Genomic DNA, 24068 nt, shown 5'->3' with positions numbered 1-24068 from the left:
TAGGGTAGTTCACCAATTTGGAGACATATGTATGTGGGTGTTTCTGGTCCTGGATTAGAGGATGGTTTGCAAGGAACATTCTACAGATCACAGTCTGAGATTTTTTCTCCATGTCTTTGTAGCCCTGGACATATGGGTCAAACATAAGAATGGCCACACTGGATCAGACCAAAGGTTCATTTAGCCCAGTATCCTGTCCCCCTCAGTCATCTCTTTTTCAAGATGAAAAGTCCCAGTTTCATTAATCTCTCCTCATACTGAAGACATTTCATACCCATATCCATTTTTGTTGCCCTTTTCTGTATTCAAGAGGTGGCTGTACCATGGATTTTATATAAAGACAATATGATATTTTCTGTCTTAATATCTAATCCTTTCTTAATGATTCCCAACATTCTGTCCCCCCCCCCACTCTTTTTTTTTTTTTTTTTACTACCACTGGATTTTGAATAGAAGAACTGGGCATGTTGTCTAAGTTTGCTCCCAAGTACGATAGTCCTATGGGCATTGGAGGGGGCAGGGTCAAAATAAACAAAAACTAAGCAAAATTAACAAATATGATTATGGGTATGGAATGGCTTCTATATGAGAGATTAAGAAGATTGGGATGGTTGATAGTGTGTGGCAGTTATCTGCTTGCACTGCTGAGAGACAGACACTGTGCACTGTTGGGATGTGTAAGAGTTAAATGAGTGGTCTGGGTAATCACTACCGTGCTGATGGTGACGGGGGTACAGCACAGGCAGGCACTGTGCCTATTGATTTATAGACATGTTTTCCTCCTTTCCTGCTTGCTTGGGATAGATAAGCACGTAGTTGGGCTGAGGATGCAACTTCTAATGAACACTTTCTGTCTATAACTCTATGCTATCTTCCTCCCTTCCCTCTTTCTTACCCACTCAAACATTCAGGGCCACAGCTCCTTCCCACCTGAAAAACGCTGATTTAAGGAGTTTTGTAAAGCTGGAAACAGTAAACTGGGGCAGGTATAAATGTATTCATCACATGGTTAGGATTATGCATTATATGGTGTTCATGTTATTAAATTAGGGCTTAAGGTGTGAGGTCACTGATAAGTGTATTTATATACTAAATAAGATAAAAAGGTCTCTACCTGCAGTTAATTTTTTGCTCACTTGAACCAAGGTTTTGGCGGACGAAGGTGAAAATAGTATCTGCAATAAAGAAGTCTGTTTATTCCATCTGCTTCTGGGTCACCTGTTCTTTTCTAACACATGTGTGCTGCTACCCAGGGTACTGCTGCTACAAATCTCCAACTATAAATGCAAAACACCAATTCACTTAACATGAAGCAACCACAAGGATACTCTTCGAAGAAGTACCCGGAGAAAGCAATTAAGGCTAACAACACAGGATGGTCTGAAAAGCATTTTCCAAGCCCCGTCACCAATTCAGGGGGCAACAATCCATCCTAGATGACATTTTGTTTAAAGACATTAGGATGGTGATTCGAAAGATATGATGGAAAAATATGTTAAAAGGAATACACGAAGGTCATTTAGGAATGGAAAAATCTAAGAGAAAAGACAAAGATGTTTTATACTGGGCTCAAATGAATACCGACATTGAAAAGTTGTCAATTATGTAGATGCTAGAAATGCAGGCCAAGTCAGGCAAAAGAGCCCATGTTAATAGCCCACAAAAATGACCTCCAGAAAAATTTGGTATAGATTTGTTTACATTACTAAAAATAGCCCTAAGTAGATGCACTAGACTGTTATTCTCAGTTTGTAGAGATAGCTTTACTAGAAAATACTGAAGCTAAATCAGAGGTTCCTAATCACTGGTACATGGACCAGTGGTGGATCATGAACCCCTGCCTGCCAGACCATGGCACTCTGCCAGGCTGCTAATGAGCCCTGCCTGCTGGGGAGCTCCATTCCCTATAAAGCGTACGCCTTCATGTGCACTAAAAATTCTCCTCCCAAGGCATGTGGTGCTGCAGACTGCCACGGTTGGAGCAGGGCAGCCTCACCAGAGCCCTGGTTCTAGTCTGTTGGTAGCTACACAGCCCTGGCCAGTGATGCTGCATGGCAGGCGGCTGCCTTGTGTCCTTTCTGTTGCAGGCAGCATGTTTGGGATCAGGGAGCAGAGCCTTCACACCTGTCATGACCATGAGGGATGGGCAGCAGTCTGGGAACTAAGGGGTTAACTGTACCTAGCCAGGTAGCAGTCAGTCAATAGGAATGCAGATAGGGATTCCAAACTGAGACAAAGGAATTTCTATTTTTTCTCTCCTTTGTCCCTGGGCAGTTGACTCTCCAGATCCTGAGGGGGACAGACAACATCTCTCTCTCCAAGAAAAGACTCGTCACAATCTGTAAGTAGGGCCAAGTCTAGATAAATCCATTAGGTGTTATTGTTTTATGGTTTGGGAATGGGAATCCGATATTTGTGCATTTAGAAATGGGGTTTCCTTTCTTTTGTAACTAAGTTTTGTTTCCATGGGAAAATTCCCCATGAGTTTATTAATTGGTGGCTTTTATCATCTAGCCAATACAACTATGCTTGTAACAGGAGTCTTGTGGTGATAATAAACGTTCTTTCTTTTTTATTAACCTGGTACTGGTTAATTTGTGTGTCCTGGTTTTACTTTAGGGCTGAGATTTCCCAGGTGATCTCTTCCCTGGTTTTCTTACCATTTCTTGGGTGGTGGCAGCGGATTTTTATGCCCAACATCTAGGTTTTTAGGATTTGGGGGGGGGGGGGGGTTATACCAAAGCCTGGAAAGATATCATTTTGGGGTACTTTTGTGGGCCCTCACTTCTGCATTCATTGTGTCATAGTGGGGAATCATGCATGGACATCAGATTCCCAGGTACCTATCTCTGTAACAAACCCTGTTGCCAACTCTGTCCAAATATCACACAAGGGACACCATCACAGGATCTAACCACACAGACCACAACATGAGGGACTCACAACACCTGCACACCCACTAATGTGATATATGCCTTCAAGTGCCAGAAATGCCCCTATGCCATGTATATTGGCCCAACCAGACAGTCTTTGTGCCAAAGGATAAATGGACACAAATCAGACATGACAAATGGTAACATACACAAACCTATGGGGCAGGAGTGGGGAACTTTTGGGTTGGGGGCTGCTGACCCACAGAAAAATTAGTTGGGGGCCAACTGAGGAGAAAGACACTCTCCACACACCAGTTCCTGGGGGGGGGGGGGCATCCTACTAGATTTTGTGTGCTCCAGCCCCACTGTGCGGCAGCAAGGAGGCTGGAGGGCTCATGGAGGTCCATAAGCCTCAGGAGCCAGATCCAGATCCAGGCAAGCGGGAGGCAGCATCTGGCCCCTGGGCCTGAGGCTCTGTAGCCAGACAGACCCCCCCCATCTCATCCATCTTATTTGCCTGTGGGTATGTCTATACTACCCCGCTAGTTCGAACTAGCGGGGGTAATGTAGTCATCCACAATTGCAAATGAAGCCCGGGATTTGAATTTCCAGGGCTTCATTTGCATAAAGCTGGCCGGCGCCATTTTTAAATGCCGGCTAGTTCGAACCCCGTGCCACGCTAATCTGAACTAAGCCTAATCCGAACTAGCTACTCCGTGCCGTGTGTAGCCGCGCGGCACGGGGTTCGAACTAGCCGGCATTTAAAAATGGCGCCGGCCAGCTTTATGCAAATGAAGCCCGGGAAATTCAAATCCCGGGCTTCATTTGCAATTGCGGATGACTACATTACCCCCGCTAGTTCGAACTAGCGGGGTAGTGTAGACATACCCTTTCTGAGATTCCTGAAGCATACAGGACAGAGAAGGAACAATAAAATCAGCATAGTCTATGCTGGCTCATCTGATCCTGAGAAGCTGAAAACATAGTTATGAGGAGAGAGAGCGATTAAGGCAATAAGCTGACCTTGAGGCTGCGAGAACTGCCCAGGCTGGCACCCATGTTGATTCAATCACACACAGTCCCTGGGAGAGGGACTGAGAAAAGAATCTCCAGTACTTCCAATTTAGTTATCTCTCTTACAAGTGTAAATTAAGTTCACAACTCCCTTGTAAGAACTGGTCTCACAAAATGCAGACCAGCACTATTTGGCATCACAGATAAGAAAGAGAAATACGTGACCCCATGGGTATAAAGATGGGTCCAGCAGCACACTCACTTTGAGTGTCAATCTACCCTCTCTCTACCTGCTGGTCGGGTTAGGTGTTTGACCTCCCGAGGTTCTATGGGGATGCCCACCTCGTATTTTCGTCTTTCCTAGGACTTGAGGGACGAGCCCTGGCCTGACACGCTGGAGTCGAGAGGCATAGAAGGGGGTAAAAATTGTACCTGGATGTGGTCCTCTGTCTTAAGTGTACACATAGAAAGATTAAGCTGTTACTTGGTACCATTATTTCTATTTTTCTGTCTTTATTTTCTTTGTAACCATTTTTTAAGACCTATATTTGCTAGCAGTTAAGAAGTAGAGCAATAGCCACTGTAACCATATGATTTATAAGCTTCCTCAATAAACCTGTAACTGTTTAAGCTTTAACCTGACTCCTTCAGTTGCTGTAACAGAACCAAGCACAATTTAAAAGAACTTCAGCCGGTCATAAGGGACAGGTTTAGGGAGAGCTTGGGCGTTTGGATTTGTGTCACTCCCAGGTGACAGATCCGTTGGGGCATCTCTCAGTCTTTCCCACGCTGCCCGCTGCGAAGGGATCATGCATTCTAGCAGCTAAAATCTGAGGTGTTATAAGCTCTCCCTGTAAACTAATTGGGGCGCCCGTCAACCTCCTCCAGGTTGCCAGCTGCAAGGGACCCCGGTCTCAACAGTTGAAGTCTCAGGTGTATAGCACACACACACACACCACTCACTGCCCTGACCGTCGGCTGACAGGCTCACCACCCCTGCTATAGGGGAACATTTTAACCTCCCTGCACATCCAATAATGGGTTTCAAAGTAGCCCTCCTTCTACAAAAGGATTTTATAACCCATTTACAGAGGGAGACAGCTAAATTGGAGTTCATTTACAAGTTCAATACTATCAGTTTAGGCCTGAATAAAGATTTTAATTGGTTAACACAGTACAAAGTCTATTTCCTCATCTTTGATATTCACATATATACATCAAATGCTATGAATGGGACATAGCCACCCTGACTTAATTAGCTTAAATAACTCTGGTCCTACAATTGACATGTAACTTCTTTTGCTGTTTCATATTATATATGTACACACACACACACACACACACACACACACACACACAAATATATTTCAGGGTCCCATCTGGGGCACCAAATTTATTGCCTGTTCTTTACATTATATATAACTGTATAGGTTACATAACAGTTTTAAATTACCACTTTGAGGGTTGACTGGTCTTTTGTCCTAGGATCAGGGCCAGTATTTAAATGATTCCATGGTTAAATCTTTCTACCAGGCCATTGGTCTGTGGGTGGTAAACAGAGGACCACAGAATGTGAACATGGAGCAGGAACACAGGTCCTTCATTAGCTCGTACATGAAGGTCTTACTGTGGTCTGTTAGGATCTCTTTGGTAGCCCTCCATGGACTATAATTTCTACCAGTTCCTTGAAAATGGACTTGGAGGCTGTGCCTCAGGTTACCTAGTTGCACAGTCTAGGATGACAAGCACATATTGGTGAAACTTGGGTCATCTTCTCTAGAGGCCCTATGAGTGCTAATCACTCAAATGTAACATCCATGATGCAGGGAAATGCAAAGGGGCCCTTATGGCCAAAAGAACCTGTGTTAAGATTTGCGCAAGGGTTTTCTCCACCCGAGGTGCCTTCCAAAGAGGTGATTGTGGGCAATGATTAATATTGCCCTCTGATCTTTGTGAGGTAGTAAGAGCTGGTGTATTTCTTGCTCCTACATTTGCAAAAACCAGTACAGGAGGTTCTTCCTTTTTGGTCATCAAATAGGGCCCTGTCCCTCAGGCTTTTCCTTTTATGGGTACCCCATCTATTGACCACCTCCTTCTTGGTGTTATCATATCTTGGGTCTTCCACCTGGTCCCATCCGAAAGTCTCCTTCTCAAAGCTTATTGTCTTGATTTCTGAGGAATCCCCTCTCTGCCCTCTTGGCCAGCTCAGAGGGATTGGGGTTGTTGGCCCCTCATCCATCTTGTGGTCGTCCCCTGTGGTTGCTTGTGTCTACCTGCCTACACAGCCAGTCTTTTGGCCCAGAAGCAGATTCAGGGGCCCAAAGCCTTTGCTCCCTTCTTTCACAGGAAATAATTCTTGGGATATTTCAGTGAAGAATCAGGGGTGACAATAAGCTGTAGAAGCCTCCCTAACTCTGGGGAGCTCTCCTCACACTAACCCCTCTGGTGGGAGCAAGTTTACAAAGCCAGGGAAATCTTTGTCTATGAGCATAGGACAGGAGAGTACCCCTGCTTGTTATCAAGTGTAGTGAGTTTATTTGTTTACTTTTGTTGCTGGATTGGTTTATTTTATAGAATAGCCACCTATTTGTGGTGAGGGTGCCCCAATGCTCAGCACTTTGTCCTGAATTTGGTATGCTCAGTTACAACTCATTGAGGCATGTTGATGTAGGTAGAAAACTGGCCTCACAGTTCTATATAGTTGCCAATGGTGATATGCTACAGGGGGAGTGCACGTGCAGCCCAACAAGGACTGTTACCAAGAATCTCCAATCATAGATGCAGAAATTCAGACTCATCCACAGAAATTAGATAATTATTTTCCCCATGCCACCTGGCTTCCAATGACTCAATAGAGAACACTGTTAGAATTGTCAAAGAGGATATCAAGGTGATAAATAGAGGTAGCACTGAAACAAAGCTGTCTTGATTTCTTCCAAAATACAGAATTCCTCCTCAAATGATGACAAGAAGAAGTTACTCACCCTGTGCAGTAACAATGGTTCTTCGAGATGCATGTCCCGTGGGTGCTCCACTCTAGGTGTCGGGCTCATCCTGGCGCCGCAGATCGGAGAACTTTTCTAGCCGTAGTCTGCCGGACCACGCATGCGCGAAGCACGGCTCGTGCCTTTTCGCGCCGTTTGTGTTTGTGCAGTCCAGCTCCTGCCAGTTCCTCCTGATCCTCTTGGTCTGAAAGACAAAATAAGAATTCCGAAGAGGGGAGGAGGGCGGGTCGTGGAGCACCCACGGGACACGTATCTCGAAGAACCATCGTTACTGCACAGGGTAACTTCTTCTTTGAGCAGTGTCCCGTGGGTGCTCCACTCTAGGTGAATTCACAGCAGTAGTCCCTGAAAGGAGGGGGGTTCGGAGCGATCGTGCTGCGGCTGTAGACAGCACCACTGTTGCCACTGCCCCATCTGGTAGGTGAAGGTTGGGAATGGCATAATGTTTGGCAAAGCTGAAGTTTGACGACCATGTGGCAGCCCTGCAAATGTCTTTTAGCAGAACGCCTTTCAAGAATGCAGTTGATGTAGCAACTGCGTGTGTTGAATGCGCTGTCAGTTTTTGTAATAGTGGTCTACTATGTAGTGCATAGCATTCCTTTATGCAGTTCACTATGATTGATGAAATGCACTGTGCTGATAACGGACGGTTCTTCGAACCATTGACTGTAGACACGAATAGCGTGTTTGTCTTTCTGATGGATCTAGTCCTCTCTATGTAAAAGGCCAGGGCATGTCTGACATCGAGAGTGTGTAACCGAGCTTGCTCTGTTGAGGTATGGGGCTTAGGGTAGAAAGTGGGAAGTATTATTGGCTCATTGATGTGAAACCGTGAATTCACTTTCGGAAGGAAACTGGGTTGAGATCGTAAGGTGACTCCTTGATCGGTAAACACTGTGTATGGGGGTATAGCCGATAAGGCAGCCAGCTCACCAACCCGTCTTGCAGAGGTTATGGCAATCAGAAAGGTAACTTTCATTTTGAGGGTGTGCAAATCGCATGTGGCCAAGGCCTCAAAGGGTTTCTGCGTTAGCGTGTTAAGAACTAGCTCTAAGTCCCATGGTCGCACTGGCTGTGTGAGGTGTGGAAAAAGATTAGCCAAGCCTTTCATGAAGCACCTCATCATTGGGTGAGAGAACACGGAATAACCGTCCACAGCGTGATGTAATGGAGTCATTGCGACAATGTGCACCTTAATGGAGGCGCAGCTGAGAGAAGAGTTCTTGAGCTGCACGAGGCAGTCCAGAATCCGGTGAATGGGCGCGGAGTAGGGGTCCAGACATGCCAACGAGCACCATGCAGAAAACCGTGCCCATTTGTGAAGGTAGGTGGATCTTGTGGATAATTTTCTGCTATGTAGAAAAATGTGTTTGACCTCTTGCAAACAGATCATTTCTGTTTGTTGGAACCAACTAGGAACCAGGCTGTTAGTGCCAGAAGCTCAATCTGGGGGTGAAAGAGGCGTTGATTGTTCTGGGAAAGAAGGTCGTGCCTCTTGGGCAGAGGGAATGGACGACACGCTGACATTTGATGGAGGTAAGGAAGCCACGTTTGTCTTGGCCAAAAAGGAGCTATCAGGATTACCATGGCTTTGTCCATGAGTATCTTCTCTAGTACTCTGGGAATTAGAGGTGTGGGAGGGAACGCATACAGTAGATGATGGCTCCAATCATATAGGAAAGCGTCTCGCTTGGAGCTCCGTCCGATTCCCACTCTTGAACAGTATTGGGGACATTTGGCATTCATGCGGGTCGCAAACAGGTCCACTGTCAGAAATCCCCAGGAATGGAATATGGTTGAGAGGACTTCTGGGTGAAGCTCCCATTCGTGCTTCATGGAAAAATGCCTGCTCAGTGCATTAGCCATTGTGTTCTGTTGACCAGGTAAGTATTCTGCAATGAGGGAGATTTTGTGATGGATGCACCAACTCCATAAAGCAATCGCCTAGGCACAAAGTGACCGGGATCGGGCCCCGCCCTGCTTGTCTATATAGTATACTGTGGTCATGTTGTCGGTAAGAATTCGGATGGTTTGAGCACAAATCTTTGGGAGAAAGTGACGACAGGCATTGCGCACCACTTGCAGCTCTAGGAAATTGATATGCATCATCGACTCCGTGGGGGACCAAAGTCCCTGAGCCTGACTGTGCTCCAGATGTGCACCCCACCCTAGTAAAGATGCATCGGTGGTCAGTTGTATTGTCGGTTGTTGGCAGTGAAATGGAACACCCAACAACAGATTTTTGGGAACCGTCCACCAAACTAAAGAATATCTGACATGCGGGGGAATTGATACTCGTCTGTGGACATCTCAAGCATTTTGAATGTAAACAGTAGCTATCCAATGCTGGAGACAACAAAAGTGTAGTCTTGCGTGTTCAACGATGTATGTCGTGGCATGTGTCCCATAAGCCAAAGACATTATAGTACCAAGGGCTTGTGATTGATGGTAATGGCTTATATAAGATCTAGCATCACTCGAAATCTGATTATTGGTAAGAGAGCATGAGCGGTGGTTGAGTCGAGTTGTGCGCCTATGAATTGTATCAATTGGTGTGGCATCATGTCCGACTTTGGGATGTTGATGATCAGACCCAAGGTCTCGAAAACTGTTTTTGTGAGGTGTGTCGCGTGCAGCACCTCTGCAGCTGAAGACACTCCGATTAGGCAGTCGTCCAGATAAGGGAATATTATTACACCAAGACGACGCAGGTAAGCTGTAACTACTGCCAGCGTCTTGGAGAAAACCCTTGGAGCCGATGAGAGACCGAAGGGCAGGACCCTGTAGTGGAAATGGTCTGCGCCTAACTGAAAACGTAGAAATCGTCTGTGAGCTGGGTATATCACCACATGGAAGTAGGCATCCTGTAGATTGAGGGACGTGTACCAATCTCCGCTGTGAAGAGCTGGAATGATGGTGGCTAGGGTAACCATCCTGAAACGGTACTTCCGCAGATACCAATTTAGTCCTCTGAGGTCGAGAATCAGCCTCCACCACCCTGATTTTTTCTCTGTTAGAAAATATCGGAAATAGAACCCCCATCCCCGGAACTCTTTTGGTACTGCCTCTATTGCGCTGAGGGTGAGGAGTTGATCGACCTCTTGTTGTAAGAGAGGCTCTTGAGATGGGTCCCTGAAAAGGGACGGGGTGGAGAGGTTGAAAGGGGGTAGAGTGGTGAATGGAATGGTATGCCCTAGCGTAATCGTTTGCAGTACCCATCTGTCGGTGGTGATGTGAGACCACTGGTGTTGGAAGAGTCTCAGGCAATGGTGGAATAATGCCTGTGGAAGGTTGGGATGTCTGCTCAGCGGAATGATGCACAGTCCCTCGACAGGAATGTCAAACTTGCTGCTTGGTAGTTAAGCGACCAGATGTTTTTGGTTGAGGTCTTCTTTTTTGCTAGTGCTGTCGATTGCGATGCTGGTCCTGCTGCCTGTACTGAGATGGTGGAAAGGTAAACGGTCTTTGCCTCTGATAGGGAGTATACCTCTTTCAATGAAAAGGAGGCGTATACATCCCTAGTGTCTTGAGTATGGTTCTTGAATCTTTCAGAATGAAGCACCTGATCGGTTTTGTCAGAGAAAAGATTTTGCCTATCGAAGGGTAGGTCTTGGACTTTGGAGAGAAGGTCTTTGGGAACTGCCGCCTGGTGCAGCAAAGATGCCCTGCGCATGACCACGGATGTGGCTGTGGTACGCGCTGCAGTGTCTGCCATGTCCAAAGCTATATGGAGAGCTGTTCTGGAAGCTACATAGCCTTCTTGGACTACTGATTTAAGGGCCTCCCGCTTGCTCTCAGATAGATGTTCCAGTAGGGATACTAATTTAGAATAGTTGTCAAAGCTATGATTAGCTAATAGCGTGGAATAATTTGCCATACGGAGCGTAAGAGTAGCAGATGAGTAAACCTTTCGTCTGAAGAAGTCTAGCTGCTTCATATCCCTGTTCGGCACATTAGGTCTTTGTTGCGAGTCCTTCATTCTTTGCCGGGAATTCGGTTGGGGATGGGAGAAAAGAAACTCCATCCCTTTGGCCGGGACATAATATTTTTTGTCTGCTTTTTTGTTAGTGGCAGGTGTAGAAGCTGGCAACTGCCATATATCATCCACAATCTCAAGAATGGCATCATCCAGCGCAAGAGCCGCCTTGGCCTGATGTGAAGGGTGCAGGTTTCTGAGCAGGTGGTGGGACTTCTGCTGGACTTCTGCAATCTGCACATTCTGTGATGCTGCCACTCTCCTGAAAATGTCCTGGAATTGTCGGAGATCGTCCGACGGTCATGTGTCTTCCTGGAATACTGCATCATCTGGCGAGGAAGAGGATTGGTCAGTGGGGGACCGGTCCTGAGGCTCATCTTGAATGGTCTGTTGTTGAAGGGACCTGTGGCTCAGGTGGTTGGGGAGGTGGGATACCTGATGGAGTTGGTGGTCTGGTTGCTGATGGTAAGGGTTGACGTTCCCTGCTGGGTGATGTATGAGACCGATGTGGAGAATAAAACACTGATGAACGTCGGGGAGAAGAATGAGAGTAGTGCCTATAATAACGGTGGTGCTCCAGTGATCCATGGTAATAGCGGGAGCGGTGCAGTGATCTGCTGTAGTAACGGGCTCTGTGGGAGCTATAGTACCCAGAGTGACCGGAGCCTGAGGGGGACCTAGGGGATCGGGATCGTCCCCTGGATCTCGGAATTGGGGGAGGCGACCGGCGGTAATGGCATGTTGGCGAGATACGTGGAGAGCGGTAGACCCTCTGTGGGTGTCTCATGGATTGGGCTGAAAGATCCGATGAAGGAGAAGGCGGCTCCGGTGAGAACTGGGTGTTCTCTGGTGTGGGAGATGGTGTAATGATTCTCTGAGATCTTCGATGCATGGTTATAGCAGTCTGCTCTGGTGGGGAAGCAGTGAGGACAGAGAGTCGTGTAGACTGTCCACCTCCTTCCCTCGGCGTCAGGCACAGTGCCGCGTCGGAAGGGACCGGAGAACATTGTGGAGGAGCATCCTCCTGAGCCAGGGTGGATTCCCGCACCGAAGAGTCACTTGGTGCTGGCGAGTCACTCGATGCCGGTGAAGGGCATGGTGCCCGGGAATCTGACGGTGCCGAGGGACGTCGCGGTGCCGGCGGCTCATTCCGTGCTGGAGGCTCGTTCGGTCGTCTGCGCCGAGACCACTCCTGGTGTCGCAATCGTAGACGGTGCGGAGGGTGCTCTCAGTGCCACGCGTGGCATCGGGGAAGGCTTCGGTGCCGATGATAACTTAGGCACCGGAAGAGTAGTGGGCTGTGGAGCCGAAGTGCTGCGGCTGTGCTTCGCCTTAGACTGGCCATGCGTAAATGGCGAGCCCGAGGTGCCCGGTTTGTCCCTCACGCTAACATGCGTCGGGGAAAGGGAATGAGTAAGTGATAGTCTTTTCTTCGCCTTCTTTGGGGACGGTTTGGCTGAGGGATCCAGAGGCGATACGGAAGTTGCCGTATCTTGAGGTTGTAATGCCCTATCAAAGAGGAGCATTTTAAGCCTCATGTCCCTGTCCCTCCTCGCTCTCGTGGTGAGTTTGGAGCAGTGAGGACACTTCTGGGGTATGTGTCCCTCACTGAGGCACCTGATGCAAAGAGTGTGACCGTTGGAGGCAGGCATTGCTTCCCGGCATGAGCTGCACTTTTTAAATCCAGGTGAACCCGGCATGGTCGCCTCTTTCTTCCTCTCACAAGATTCAGGGAAAAATATTTACAGATAACTTTGAAGAAATTTTTTTTTGTTTTGTAAACTAGAATGACTACGACTAATAACTAACTTATAATAACTGGAAAGAACTAACTACGAACTAATCTAACTAAATCCTGTGAGCTCTTCCTCTCTCTCACTCTGACAGGGTCTGAGGAGAAACATTATTCCGTCCATGGCCGAGGATGGTCAGGAGGAACTGGCGGGAGCCGGACCGTGCAAACACAAACGGCGCGAAAAGGCATGAGCTGCGCTTCGTGCATGTGCGGTCCGGCAGACTACGGCTAGAAAAGTTCTCCGATCTGTGGCGCCGGGACGAGCCCGACACCTAGAGTGGAGCACCCACGGGACACTGCTCGAAGAAGCAGCCCTGCTTTCAATAGGAAAGAAGGTGATAAATTATTTGGACGTAATCCATACCATAGCTGCAGCCCTCTATACAAGTATCCTTTGCAGGGGACAACTTATGACCCCAATTAGCCAGTACAGATGTACAATATCAGTCACAACTGTGCCTATAATAAATAAAATTAAATAACTCACTTCACTTGTTAAATAGACATACTGAATCATCTTCAATGTCAGCAATGTTTCATTGGAATTTTCAAGGTGATACTAGGAAGAAAAAAACCCCAAACAGCTTAATATCACCATAATGAATTAATTCTATGTCAGATCTTTAAAAAGCAGTTTTCATGAAAATCTTTCCAAATCAATTGCAATTCACACAAATATGTCTACATATCATTTCACTTCCTTCATTCTTAGTCACTAATCTATCTTTTCTATTTTTGTGTCAATTATATTTTTGTGATTTTTGCTCCTCTTAAAATATTCCACCAGGATTTTCACCCTTTAATATAAATTGAAAAGTCCATTATCAAATATTTGTTCTTCATATACTTACAGATTGTGCTGAAGTCATCCCATAACCTGCTGTTTTCCAAAGCTAAACAGATTGAGTCCATGAGTGTATTGCTATAAGACTTTCCTTCTAATCCTTTAATCATTTTCATGGTGGCTCTTTGAATCCGTTCCAATTTATTAAACATCCTTCATGAATTGTGGACACCAGAATCAGACAGTATTTCAATAGCTGTTGCACAAGTACTCAATACAGAGGCAAAATAAGCTCTCTACTCATAGTCAAGATACTGTTTACAGGATCATGCTAGCCCAGGGGTCTGCAACCTACAGCTCTTGAGCCAAATATGGCTCAGTATGGAACCAAATATGGTACTTTTTTCATTCCCAAAAAATCCAACTTTTTAAATTAAAATTAAAATGAAAAATAATCAAAATTTTAAAAAATGTAATTACTCACATAGCTTGACTGCACGCATGAACCTGAATTTGACCAATCATAATGTAAACTTCAAAGAAATGTGCAAAAAGATGCAGCAGCAGAAGTCGCATTAAATAAAGTCTGAGTACGTTTCATTTATGCTATTATTAATTATGTCAATTATCAATAATATTGTGTATTTTCAGTCATGCAAATGGATATTCTTATATGGCTCTTTGTTGACCACTTGTTCTGCATTTTGATATAGTTTAGAGCTCTTTGGTTTGAACAGGTTGCTGACCCCTGTGTTAGCCCTTTTGGTCACAAAGGAAGCTCATGTTTGGTTTGGCGTGAACATATCTTTTTAGGAACTCATCTAATCTTGATTTGAAAACGTCATTGATAGGAAATCCACCATCTTAAATTTTCCCAATGGTGAATTAATTTCACTGTTAAAATCATCAATTAATTAACAACATTTATTTAGCTTCAACTTCCAAATGTTGTCAAGTTATGTCTTTAGTCAACAGACTAGACAATCCTATACTACCAGAAATCATCTACCAGGTCACCAATTAGCCTTTTCCTTGGTAAACTTCTTAGGGATTTAAGATGCTCAATCTGACTGAAAAGCAAGTATTCAAGAAGGATCACCACTAAAATAATTTAGAAGTATAAAATTACTAACCTTTTCTTTGTCTGCAATAAAATAACACTCTAAATATCTGATAGGAGCGTACAAACGGTCTAGTTCGTCTTGCTGGAAGAAAAGACATGTAAAGCAGAGTTATGTAAATTAAACTGACGCATTTACTTGCATGCAGAATAGTAGAAATATACTTCAGAACCATACCCTCCTGTGTTATGTCATCCAAATGAAGGAAGAATCTTACAGAGTTTTAATTCTGTAACAAGTAACATGTCTTGTGGATGGAGAAAATAGTAAATATGATATGCTTTAACTTTAGTTACTCTTTTGATACAACCTCCTGCATGTCCTTCTGTGGCGGCACGTCAGGGTTCCCTCGCCTCCTGCACCCCCGTAATGGCACGAACAGACTCCACCAGCCAGTAGAATAGAGGGGGTTTATTGCTTCTCCAGGATACAGCACAGCAAAGATGTAATCTGGTTACAGGGCAGGCCTAGGATGCCTCAGCCCCCCTTGAGATGGGGAAGACTGGGCCCCTAAATCCCAGCCCGTTGCTTAGGCTGCCTCCTCAATGATTCCAGACAGAAACTAAAAAGTCCCTTCCAGCCCTGCCCCCCAGCCAGGGGCTGGCCTCCCCTCCTTCCTTTGTCTCTCCCCCTGGGAAGCAACTGGTTGGACAGGTTGGGCGCCCCTTGCATAATGACTAATCCCCTGTCCTGCTGGGCCATGCTACAGACAACAGCAAGTGGGGGTCACCCACAGCCCAAGCCTAGCAACCAGCAAGTTACCAACACTACGTCACACCTTTTCATAAACAAACTAGGGAAATCCATCCAAATGTAGCTACTGTGTGCATAATGTTGAAAAACCATTCCCAGATAATAGTTATTCATGATTCACAGACAAGATGGAAGGGCATATCAATTCAGGTCTGAATTTAACCACCATGATTCCAGAAAATAGAACATCTCATACTTAAGGGTTAATTGGAATAAGCAGGACTTCAGGAGACAATGGTCAAATTACATGTAGGCTTGAAGTTTCTGCTGTTCACAATGGGAGAAGGGAGTTAATAAACAGAGTGAAGGAGAATGAGCGGATGGAGACCTTTGATACAGAAGCTTATTATGACTAAGAATGTTAGCAGCATTTATTGATAGTTTAATGAAGTTGGGAGAGGTGATCTACTAGCTTGTGATCTATTATGAGCTTTATGTTTTGTAAAAGTTAATTAAAAAAGACTAAATAATAGAATGTGCTTTCGAGCATTTCTCTGAAGTTATTCTGAAAGATTTTTTCCTGACAACTTACTCTCTGGCAGAGAAGCAACCAGCCATTGTGGACCTGCTGTCAATTACTCAGTCCAGTTTCAAATTCTTGGAACTATTAGGGATGTGTGTGTGTGATGAAATCTGATAAACTGTCAATTTAGATAAGAGCACAGTTATTTGTATCAATTTTCATCAGCCACAAGCACTGTGTAACCATTTCTTTATTCTGACCCCGCCTGAAGAGAAAGAACTAAATTACCGCTGCTTTTGGTTCTGAAATCCCTGGATAACACTGCAGGGATCAGTTCTGAATCTGTTCCCATTCAATATTTTCCATCAGTGATTTAGCTAATGACAGAGATTACACTTACAAAGTTTGTGGATGATACCAAGATGAGAGTTGTTGCAAGTGCTTTGGAGAATAGGATTAAAATTCAAAATAAACTGGAGAAATGGTCTGAAGGAAGTAGGATGAAATTCTCAGTAAGAACACCTGTGAAGAACTCCAATTAGGAAAGAACAATCAGCTGCAGTGTCAGGAAATGGGAGAAAATTGCTTATGAAGGAATAGTGCAGAAAGTAATCTGAGTGTTTTAGTAGATCACAAGAGAAATATGGACAAAAAGCGCAACTCAGATGCAAAAAAATACAATCATTCTTGGATGTATGAGCAGAAGTATTGAAAGCAAGATATGAGAAGCAATTCTTCTGCTCTACTTCAAACTGATTAGGTTTCAACTAGAGAGTTATGTCCAGTTATGTACTGTACAATTTCATGAGAGATGTGAACAAATTCAATCAAGTCCAGAGAAGTATAACAAAAAGAACTAAAGGTCTAGAACACATGACTTACAAGTTATGATTGAAAAAGACTAGGTTTGTTTAGCCTGGAGAAGAGAAGACTAAGAGGGAACAAAATAACACTTTTCAAGTACATAAAAAGTTGTTAGGAAGAGGACAAAGCAGGGTTACTTACCTGTAACTGTTGTTCTTCGAGATGTGTTGCTCATATCCATTCGAACTAGGTGCATGCGCGCCGCGTGCACGGTTCCCGGAACATTTTTTTCCCAGCAGTATCCATCGGGGCCGGCAGGTCACCCCCTGTAGTGGCGTTGCTATAGCGGAGCGTAAGTACCCCTGCCGGCCCTCCCCTTCCTCAGTTCCTTCTTGCTGGAAACTCCGACACAGGGGAGGCAGGGGGGGAAATTGAATGGACATGTGACTACATCTCGAAGAACAACAGTTACAGTTAAGTAACGCTGTTTTCTTCCTCAAGTGATTGCTCATGTCCATTCGAACTAGGGGTATGTCTATACTACAGCACTAATTCGAGCTAACTTAATTCGAATTAGTGCATCTAGACCTAAAAACTAATTCGAATTAGTGTTTTGCTAATTCGAAATAGCATGTCCACATTGAGTGGACCCTGAACTGAGGTTAAGGCTGGCCGGAACCAGTGTTGGCAGGGCATCAGGTTAGGACTTAGAGTGTGGAACTGCTGCCTCAGGCTAGCCAAGGGCTGTGCTTAACAGGACCCAACCCCCACCCCGGACAGACAGTTCTCAGGGTTCCCCGCTTGCTTGTCTAACTCGATGAGGGACAGCAAAGCAGTCCTGTCTTGGAGTGCCCTGAGTGCCCTCACTCAGCACATCACAGCACTCAGCCATCAGCCCGGCTGCAGGAGCCTGCCCAGGGCCGCAAGAGGCGGACGCCCTCCTTATAACCACGCCCGACGCCATCGTCCGGGCGGCAGAGTTGACAGCATCCAGAGACGCCTGCAGGGCAGCGCAAGCAATCATTCTGCCCTCCGTGGCCAGGGTGGAGAACTCCTGCCTGTCCTCTGGGGGCAATCTGTCGCGAAACCTGTCCATCGCTAGCCAGGTGTTGTAGGAATAGCGACTGAGCATGGCCTGCTGGTTGGTGATACGCAGCTGCCCCCCCCCCATCATGTAAACCTTGCACCCCATCAGGTCCAAATGCTTAGGGTCTTTAGCCTTAGGGGATAGGCCCGGCTGCCCTTGCCCCTCCTTCTGGGCAGCTGCCTGGGCCCATGGCTCCTAGTACAGGATGTGACTAGAGATGCTCATGCCCCGACTGGGGGACACAGTACCTCCTCTTGACCCCCTTGAGCGTCAGGGAGATAGACACCGGTGTCTGCCACAGTGTACTTGTGATCTTTGCCACCGTCTTATTGAGTGGCAGTGCTAACTTCACCGGAACATCGTCCGTGAGTATATCCACCATCGGATCTGACTCCTCAGACACGGGCTCCACCAGTACTCCAAGATTTGCAGCCAGCGGGCGCAGCAGCTCCTGATGGGACCTAGCGTCCATGGCTGGCATAGCAGGGGCCGGGTCAGCCAAGGCCTCATCGGGGGACGATGAAGATGTTGACTCTCGACTCAGGACTGGCTGCTCCACAACACCCTGGACAGGGGATGATTGTTGCAGCCCCTCCCCCCCCCAGGCTGCTGCTGGGTCCCAGCCCCCGGGTCACCAACGTCTGGGTGTCCCCTGGGGCTAGCCCCCTTAGGTGAGGGTGGAGCTCTGGAGAGGGAGGCCGAAGGCATGGACCTCCGCCGTGAGCTACTGACAGACCCCAAAGGAGGGAGTGACCCTTGCCACTGGTGATAGGCCCAGGGTGTCCAAAAGGGCCAGGGCTGCTGGACCTGCGGTGGCCAAGTCTGCTCAAATCCTTGCAGCGCCATCCGGTGCCAGGAACGGAATTGGTACCAAAACGACAACCGCAAAGAGCCCACAGAACGCAGGGACTCTGCCTTAGACTCCGAAGACAGTTTGGATGCTGACCATGGCGGTGCCGATGAAGACTGACCCTGCACCGTCACCGGACGGAACCTCGCCATCGACTCCAGCTTCCCTGCATGGGGACGGGGCTTCAGGTGCAGCAGCAGCGGCACCGGACCATGTGCTGCTTGTGGTGCCGGTAGAGCCGGAGCCTGCACTGTTGGTGCCTGCAGAGCTGGCGCCTGTGGTGCCGACACATACGGTGCCGGCAGTACCTGTGGTGCCGGTGGCACTGGCAGTACATGCAGGTATGGTGCCGGAGGCGCCTGCAGCATTGGAAGGGCGTGCAGTGCCGGCATGGGTGACGCATGCAGAGCCACCGCCGAACACGGCACTGGAGCGCCTATGGCCGACGTGGCCGCAGGGTGCACAGGTGCCAGCAGTGAAGCCTCCTGGATTGGCTGGGCAGGAGGCTGTGGCACGGTCTTCCCCCATACCACTGTGGCCGGAAGCAACGGACGGTCCCTCTATTCTACCGGTGCCGGCCGGGGCTCCGAGGCCTAGGAGTCCACAGGTACCCCCAAGGCCTCCGGAGCCAAAGTCAAAAACCCCTCCAAAGAGGGAGGGGAAGGAGGCGAGGCCGTGAGCCCTATCAGGTTCTGAGCTGCCTCGAAGACCTCGGGAGTGGCCAGGCACCGAGACAGGGTGGTCCCAGGGCTCCCAGCCCTGCGCGTGGACTGCCTCTTCCTCCCTTTCAGGGGCCAGACCGGCAAGCCCGGTACGGGAGTGTGGCTCTGCCTGTGACCATCCCGGCGGGCTCTGTGCTTGGAAGATCTCCCCTTGGAGTCCTTCACCCGCTTCGGTGCCGGGGACTGGGACCGGTGCCGGCTTTTTTTGTACTTAGGTGCGGGGAAGGTCCAACCACAACTCCCACACCGACGCCAGTGCGTTACGCACCAAGGCTTCTCCGGAGGATGCTGGCTGTAGCACCTACTCCATGAGGAGCAACTGAAGGCGGGAATCTCTCTCGCTCTTGGTACGTGGCTTGAATCCCTTGCAGATTTTGCAGGCGACCAACCAGGTGAGCTTCCCCTGTTGTCTAGTGCATTATGCACAAGGTTTAAAGCCCTACAAGACTAGCATCACCATCCCCCGCGAGGTGGGTTCAGGGAGAGCTAACTATAGTACTTAACAACTACTTAACACTAAACTATGTAAACAGATAACTGTCACGGGCGATTGAAAAGATGCTGGGATCAGCACAAGCGAGCAGCTCCAACGACCGTCACGGGCAGAAAGAAGGGACTAAGGAGGGGGAGGGCTGGGAGGGTACTTATGCGCCACTATAGCGGTGCCACTCCAGGGGCGACCTGCCAGCCCGATGGGTACCACTGGGGAAAAAATGCTCCGGGAATCGTGCACACGGCGCACATGCACCTAGTTCAAATGCACATGAGCAATCACTCGAAGAAAAAGGAAAAATTGTTCTTCTTAACTTCTGACAGTAGGACAAGAAGCAATGGGTTTGAAATGGAGCAAGGGCAGTTTATGTTGGAAATTAGGAAAAAAGTCCTAATTTTCAGATCAACCTGAGTTCTGAAATCACTATCTTCAGTGTTTTTTTAAGAGCAAGATTTCCAAACACTTATCAGAGACAGTGTAGATAATTATTAGTTCTGCCATGAGTTTATAGGACTAGATGACCAATTGAAGTCCCGTCCCAAAACATGATTCTATCGTTCTCCAGAATACTATTTTCTTGGCCCAAACACTCTGAATTTGAAAAGGATTTTATGACGCTGACTGGCAGCACTGAGTTAGTGATACTATAAAAGTATAATTGTTTCCTTTACTAATGGGTTTCCTTAGAGCAGTGGTAATTTATGATTTTGCGATGGAAAACCAAAGCTATGTGCAGTGGCTTGCTGTAGTCCTCCACATCTCACATTCCTTCATGCAGAAAAGGACTGAAATCCCAATGGGAAGTTACTTTTTAGGTGCTAAAACTGGGTGAAAGCTTGGTCTGGTGGCTGGTTGGTCAGCATTCCTGGCAGACCTGAGTGTCCCAACTAGGACCCTCTGCCTTGTCATGAGGGCCCCTCATTTTGGGGTTTTGGTCTGCCTCTGTTAGGAAAGAGAGTCTTTGTTCCATAGTTGCTGGAGTTCTCCACACCATCTCCGGTCTTGTCCCAATATAACTGAGTAGACCAGAGTGACTGCTAACCAGCTATGCAAATCTCAATGTGGCTCTCAACTTCCACTTGACACAGTCTTCACTCTAAGCCCAACCTATACCATGAATCAGAATCTTGGTTCCAGGGGCACTTTCTTCATTATTGGTAAGGCTGACCCCCTCAGCAATCTTGTTTTCCATGAGGATTGATGGAAGATAGTACTTCACCCTCTCCTTATTCACAACTGGGAGAATATGGATAAACTGTTCTAAATCAATAATTTCCACCACCTGCACTTTCGTCTGTTTTTCTGAGACTAACTAGTGCCAACACTAGTCCTTCAGACATTTTACTACAATGTGGGACTGTGTACCTCTATTTGAGAAACCTCTTGTGGAGCAACTCAGGGTTAATATCTAGACAGTCGAATATGGCTGCTTTTACTGTGGAGTAATCTAGTACTTCAGTGGGGTTGCCAGGCGTCCGGTTTTGAACTGGACAGTCCAGTATTTGAGCTTTCTGTTCAGGAAACAGATTGAGAATATATAAATGAGAAAATATAAATGTCCAGTATTTTCTAAATAAGATGCAACATAGATTGTGATGTAATGTCAAGAGTGTCCAGTATTTTTTTAAACCATCTGGCAACCTTAAGTGTAGGACTATCAGGGTTAACAAATGTTCTGATAGCCAATGTGCCATAATGATCACCTATTCAAAGGTGACCATCAAGGCACTGAGGTCACCGTCAAGGCTTATTTTTATAATTCATATGGGTAGCTTGGGGGAGAGGACATCTCCTACAGGTCCAGTAAATGTGATGTTGGATATAACAACATTGTTACCTGCTGGATCAAATTTTCATGTGTCAAACGCTGGGACACTAGTTCCCAAATTAGCTGTTGTTGCTGGGCAATAATTTGTCACAGTATGAGCCCTTGCTGTTACTAGCTCTCCAAAATTCATTTCAGCAGCATTATATTGTCCATGTTCTCCACCACATGTTGCAATGAATGCGAGTGGGTCCAGTCCCAACTGTATCACATGGTTATAGATCTTTGGGTTATGTCATCCAGCAGCAAATATTAGTGGACGGGATATTGATATTGGCCCTCTATGCTCTACAAGGCCTGATCTACACTAGGACTTCACACGGAAGTCAGATACCTACAGTCAATTTTCTAAGCAAAGCGTCCACACTGCCAAGCCTATCATGTCATCCTTAGGGGTAGTCAATTCCCATACTTCTGCTCTTCACCAGGAGTAACACTATTCTACACTGTGCCTGGTTGAAGCAATGCACTGTACATAGAATCATAGAATCATAGGACTGGAAGGGACCTCGAGAGGTCATCGAGTCCAGCCCCCCGCCCTCAAGGCAGGACCAAGCTCCGTCTACACCATCCCTGACAGATGTCTATCTAACCTGTTCTTAAATATCTCCAGAGAGGGAGATTCCACCACCTCCCTTGGCAATTTATTCCAATTTTTGACCACCCTGACAATTAGGAATTTTTTCCTAATGTCCAATCTAAACCTCCCATGCTGCACTTTAAGCCCATTACTCCTTGTCCTGTCCTCAGAAACCAAGAGGAACAAATTTTCTCCTTGTGACACCCTTTTAGATATTTGAAAACCGCTATCATGTCCCCCCTTAATCTTCTTTTTTCCAAACTAAACAAGCCCAGTTCATGAAGCCTGGCTTCATAGGTCATGTTCTCTAGACCTTTAATCATTCTTGTCGCTCTTCTCTGTACCCTTTCCAATTTCTCCACATCTTTCTTGAAATGTGGCACCCAGAACTGGACACAGTACTCCAGCTGAGGCCTAACTAGTGCAGAGTAGAGCGGCAGAATAACTTCACGAGTTTTGCTTACAACATACCTGTCGATACAACCTAGAATCATATTTGCTTTTTTTGCAACAGCATCACACTGTTGACTCATATTCAACTTGTGGTCCACTATGACCCCTAGATACCTTTCCGCCATGCTCCTTCCTAGATAGTCGCTTCCCATCTTGTATGTATGGAACTGATTGTTCCTTCCTAAGTGGAGCACTTTGCATTTCTCTTTATTAAACCTCATCCTGTTTACCTCTGACCATTTCTCTAACTTGCTAAGGTCATTTTGAATTATGTCCCTATCCTCCAAAGAAGTTGCAACCCCAACCAGTTTGGTATCATCTGCAAACTTAATAAGCGTACTCTCTATCCCAATATCTACATCATTGATGAAGATATTGAACAGTACGGGTCCCAAAACAGACCCTTGCGGAACTCCACTTGTTATCCCTTTCCAGCAGGATTTAGAACCGTTAACAACAACTCTCTGACTACGGTTATCCAGCCAATTATGCACCCACCTTATCGTGGCCCTATCTAAGTTATATTTGCCTAGTTTATCAATAAGAATATCATGCGAGACCGTATCAAATGCCTTACTAAAGTCTAGGTATATGACATCCACTGCTTCTCCCTTATCCATAAGTCTCGTTATCCTATCAAAGAAAGCTATCAGATTAGTTTGGCATGACTTGTTCTTCACAAACCCATGCTGGCTATTCCCTATCACTTTATTACCTTCCAAGTGTTTGCATATGATTTCCTTAATTACCTGCTCCATTATCTTCCCTGGGACAGACATTAAACTGACCGGTCTGTAGTTTCCTGGGTTGTTCTTATTCCCCTTTTTATAGATGGGCACAATATTTGCCCTTTTCCAGTCTTCTGATATCTCCCGTCTTCCATGATTTTTCCATGCACTGCTGCCTGAAATCCAGCTCTATTCAACTCTGGGAGGCCTCCCTCAGCTGTCTGCTATGATAGATCTGGTCAGCACTTCCACCTTTATTGCTCTCCCGCTGTGCTCAAAAAGCCCTGGGAACCGGAGAATTGTCTATCCCTTGTGGACAGCCTTGCGAGCAAGCAGCACACTGCGGGACATGTGGACATAAGATCCTCCAGCAATGTTAGACACACTGCAAAGATAGAGAGTGCTTGTGCTCTCATGGCCTCTACTTCCATGGGGCTAGGATAAGCACCAAACTAGATTATCCAGGATATCATGGACCTCAACGAGGTGTGGGGAAATGAAGCCAACCTCAGTGAGCTCAGAACCAGACAGAGGAATGCTGAGATCTACAGCAAGATTCCACACAGCCTTGGGGTAAAAGGATATGACAGGGATGCCCAGCAGTGCAGGGCGAAAATGAAGGAGTTGCACCAGTCAGATCTTAAGGTTAAGAAGAAGAGCGGATACTCTGGGGCAATACCTCACACCTGCCACTTCTATGACTACCTGGATGCCATTCTCCATGGGAGGGTTGGCCAACTTC

The 24068-nt window shown here is 46.6% G+C and overlaps 1 protein-coding gene across 1 annotated transcript in view; it reads right to left on the bottom strand.

The window, feature by feature from the left end:
- Positions 1-24068, bottom strand: part of LOC112546503 (disintegrin and metalloproteinase domain-containing protein 20-like) — a 149956-nt gene that overhangs the window by 106641 nt on the left and 19247 nt on the right. The window contains exons 7-8 of the mRNA XM_025186935.3: positions 14581-14652; positions 13151-13222 (exon numbers count right to left, since the gene is read on the bottom strand). Of these exons, the coding sequence (XP_025042720.3) occupies positions 13151-13222; positions 14581-14652 (144 nt within the window). The remainder of the gene's footprint in view (positions 1-13150; positions 13223-14580; positions 14653-24068) is intronic.

The sequence above is a fragment of the Pelodiscus sinensis genome, chromosome 1 (assembly GCF_052426305.1).
Source record: "Pelodiscus sinensis isolate ZL-2025 chromosome 1, ASM5242630v1, whole genome shotgun sequence".
Lineage (NCBI taxonomy): Eukaryota > Metazoa > Chordata > Testudines > Trionychidae > Pelodiscus > Pelodiscus sinensis.
Note: the sequence above shows the minus strand (reverse complement) of the source record. Positions and strands in the feature narration are given on the sequence as shown.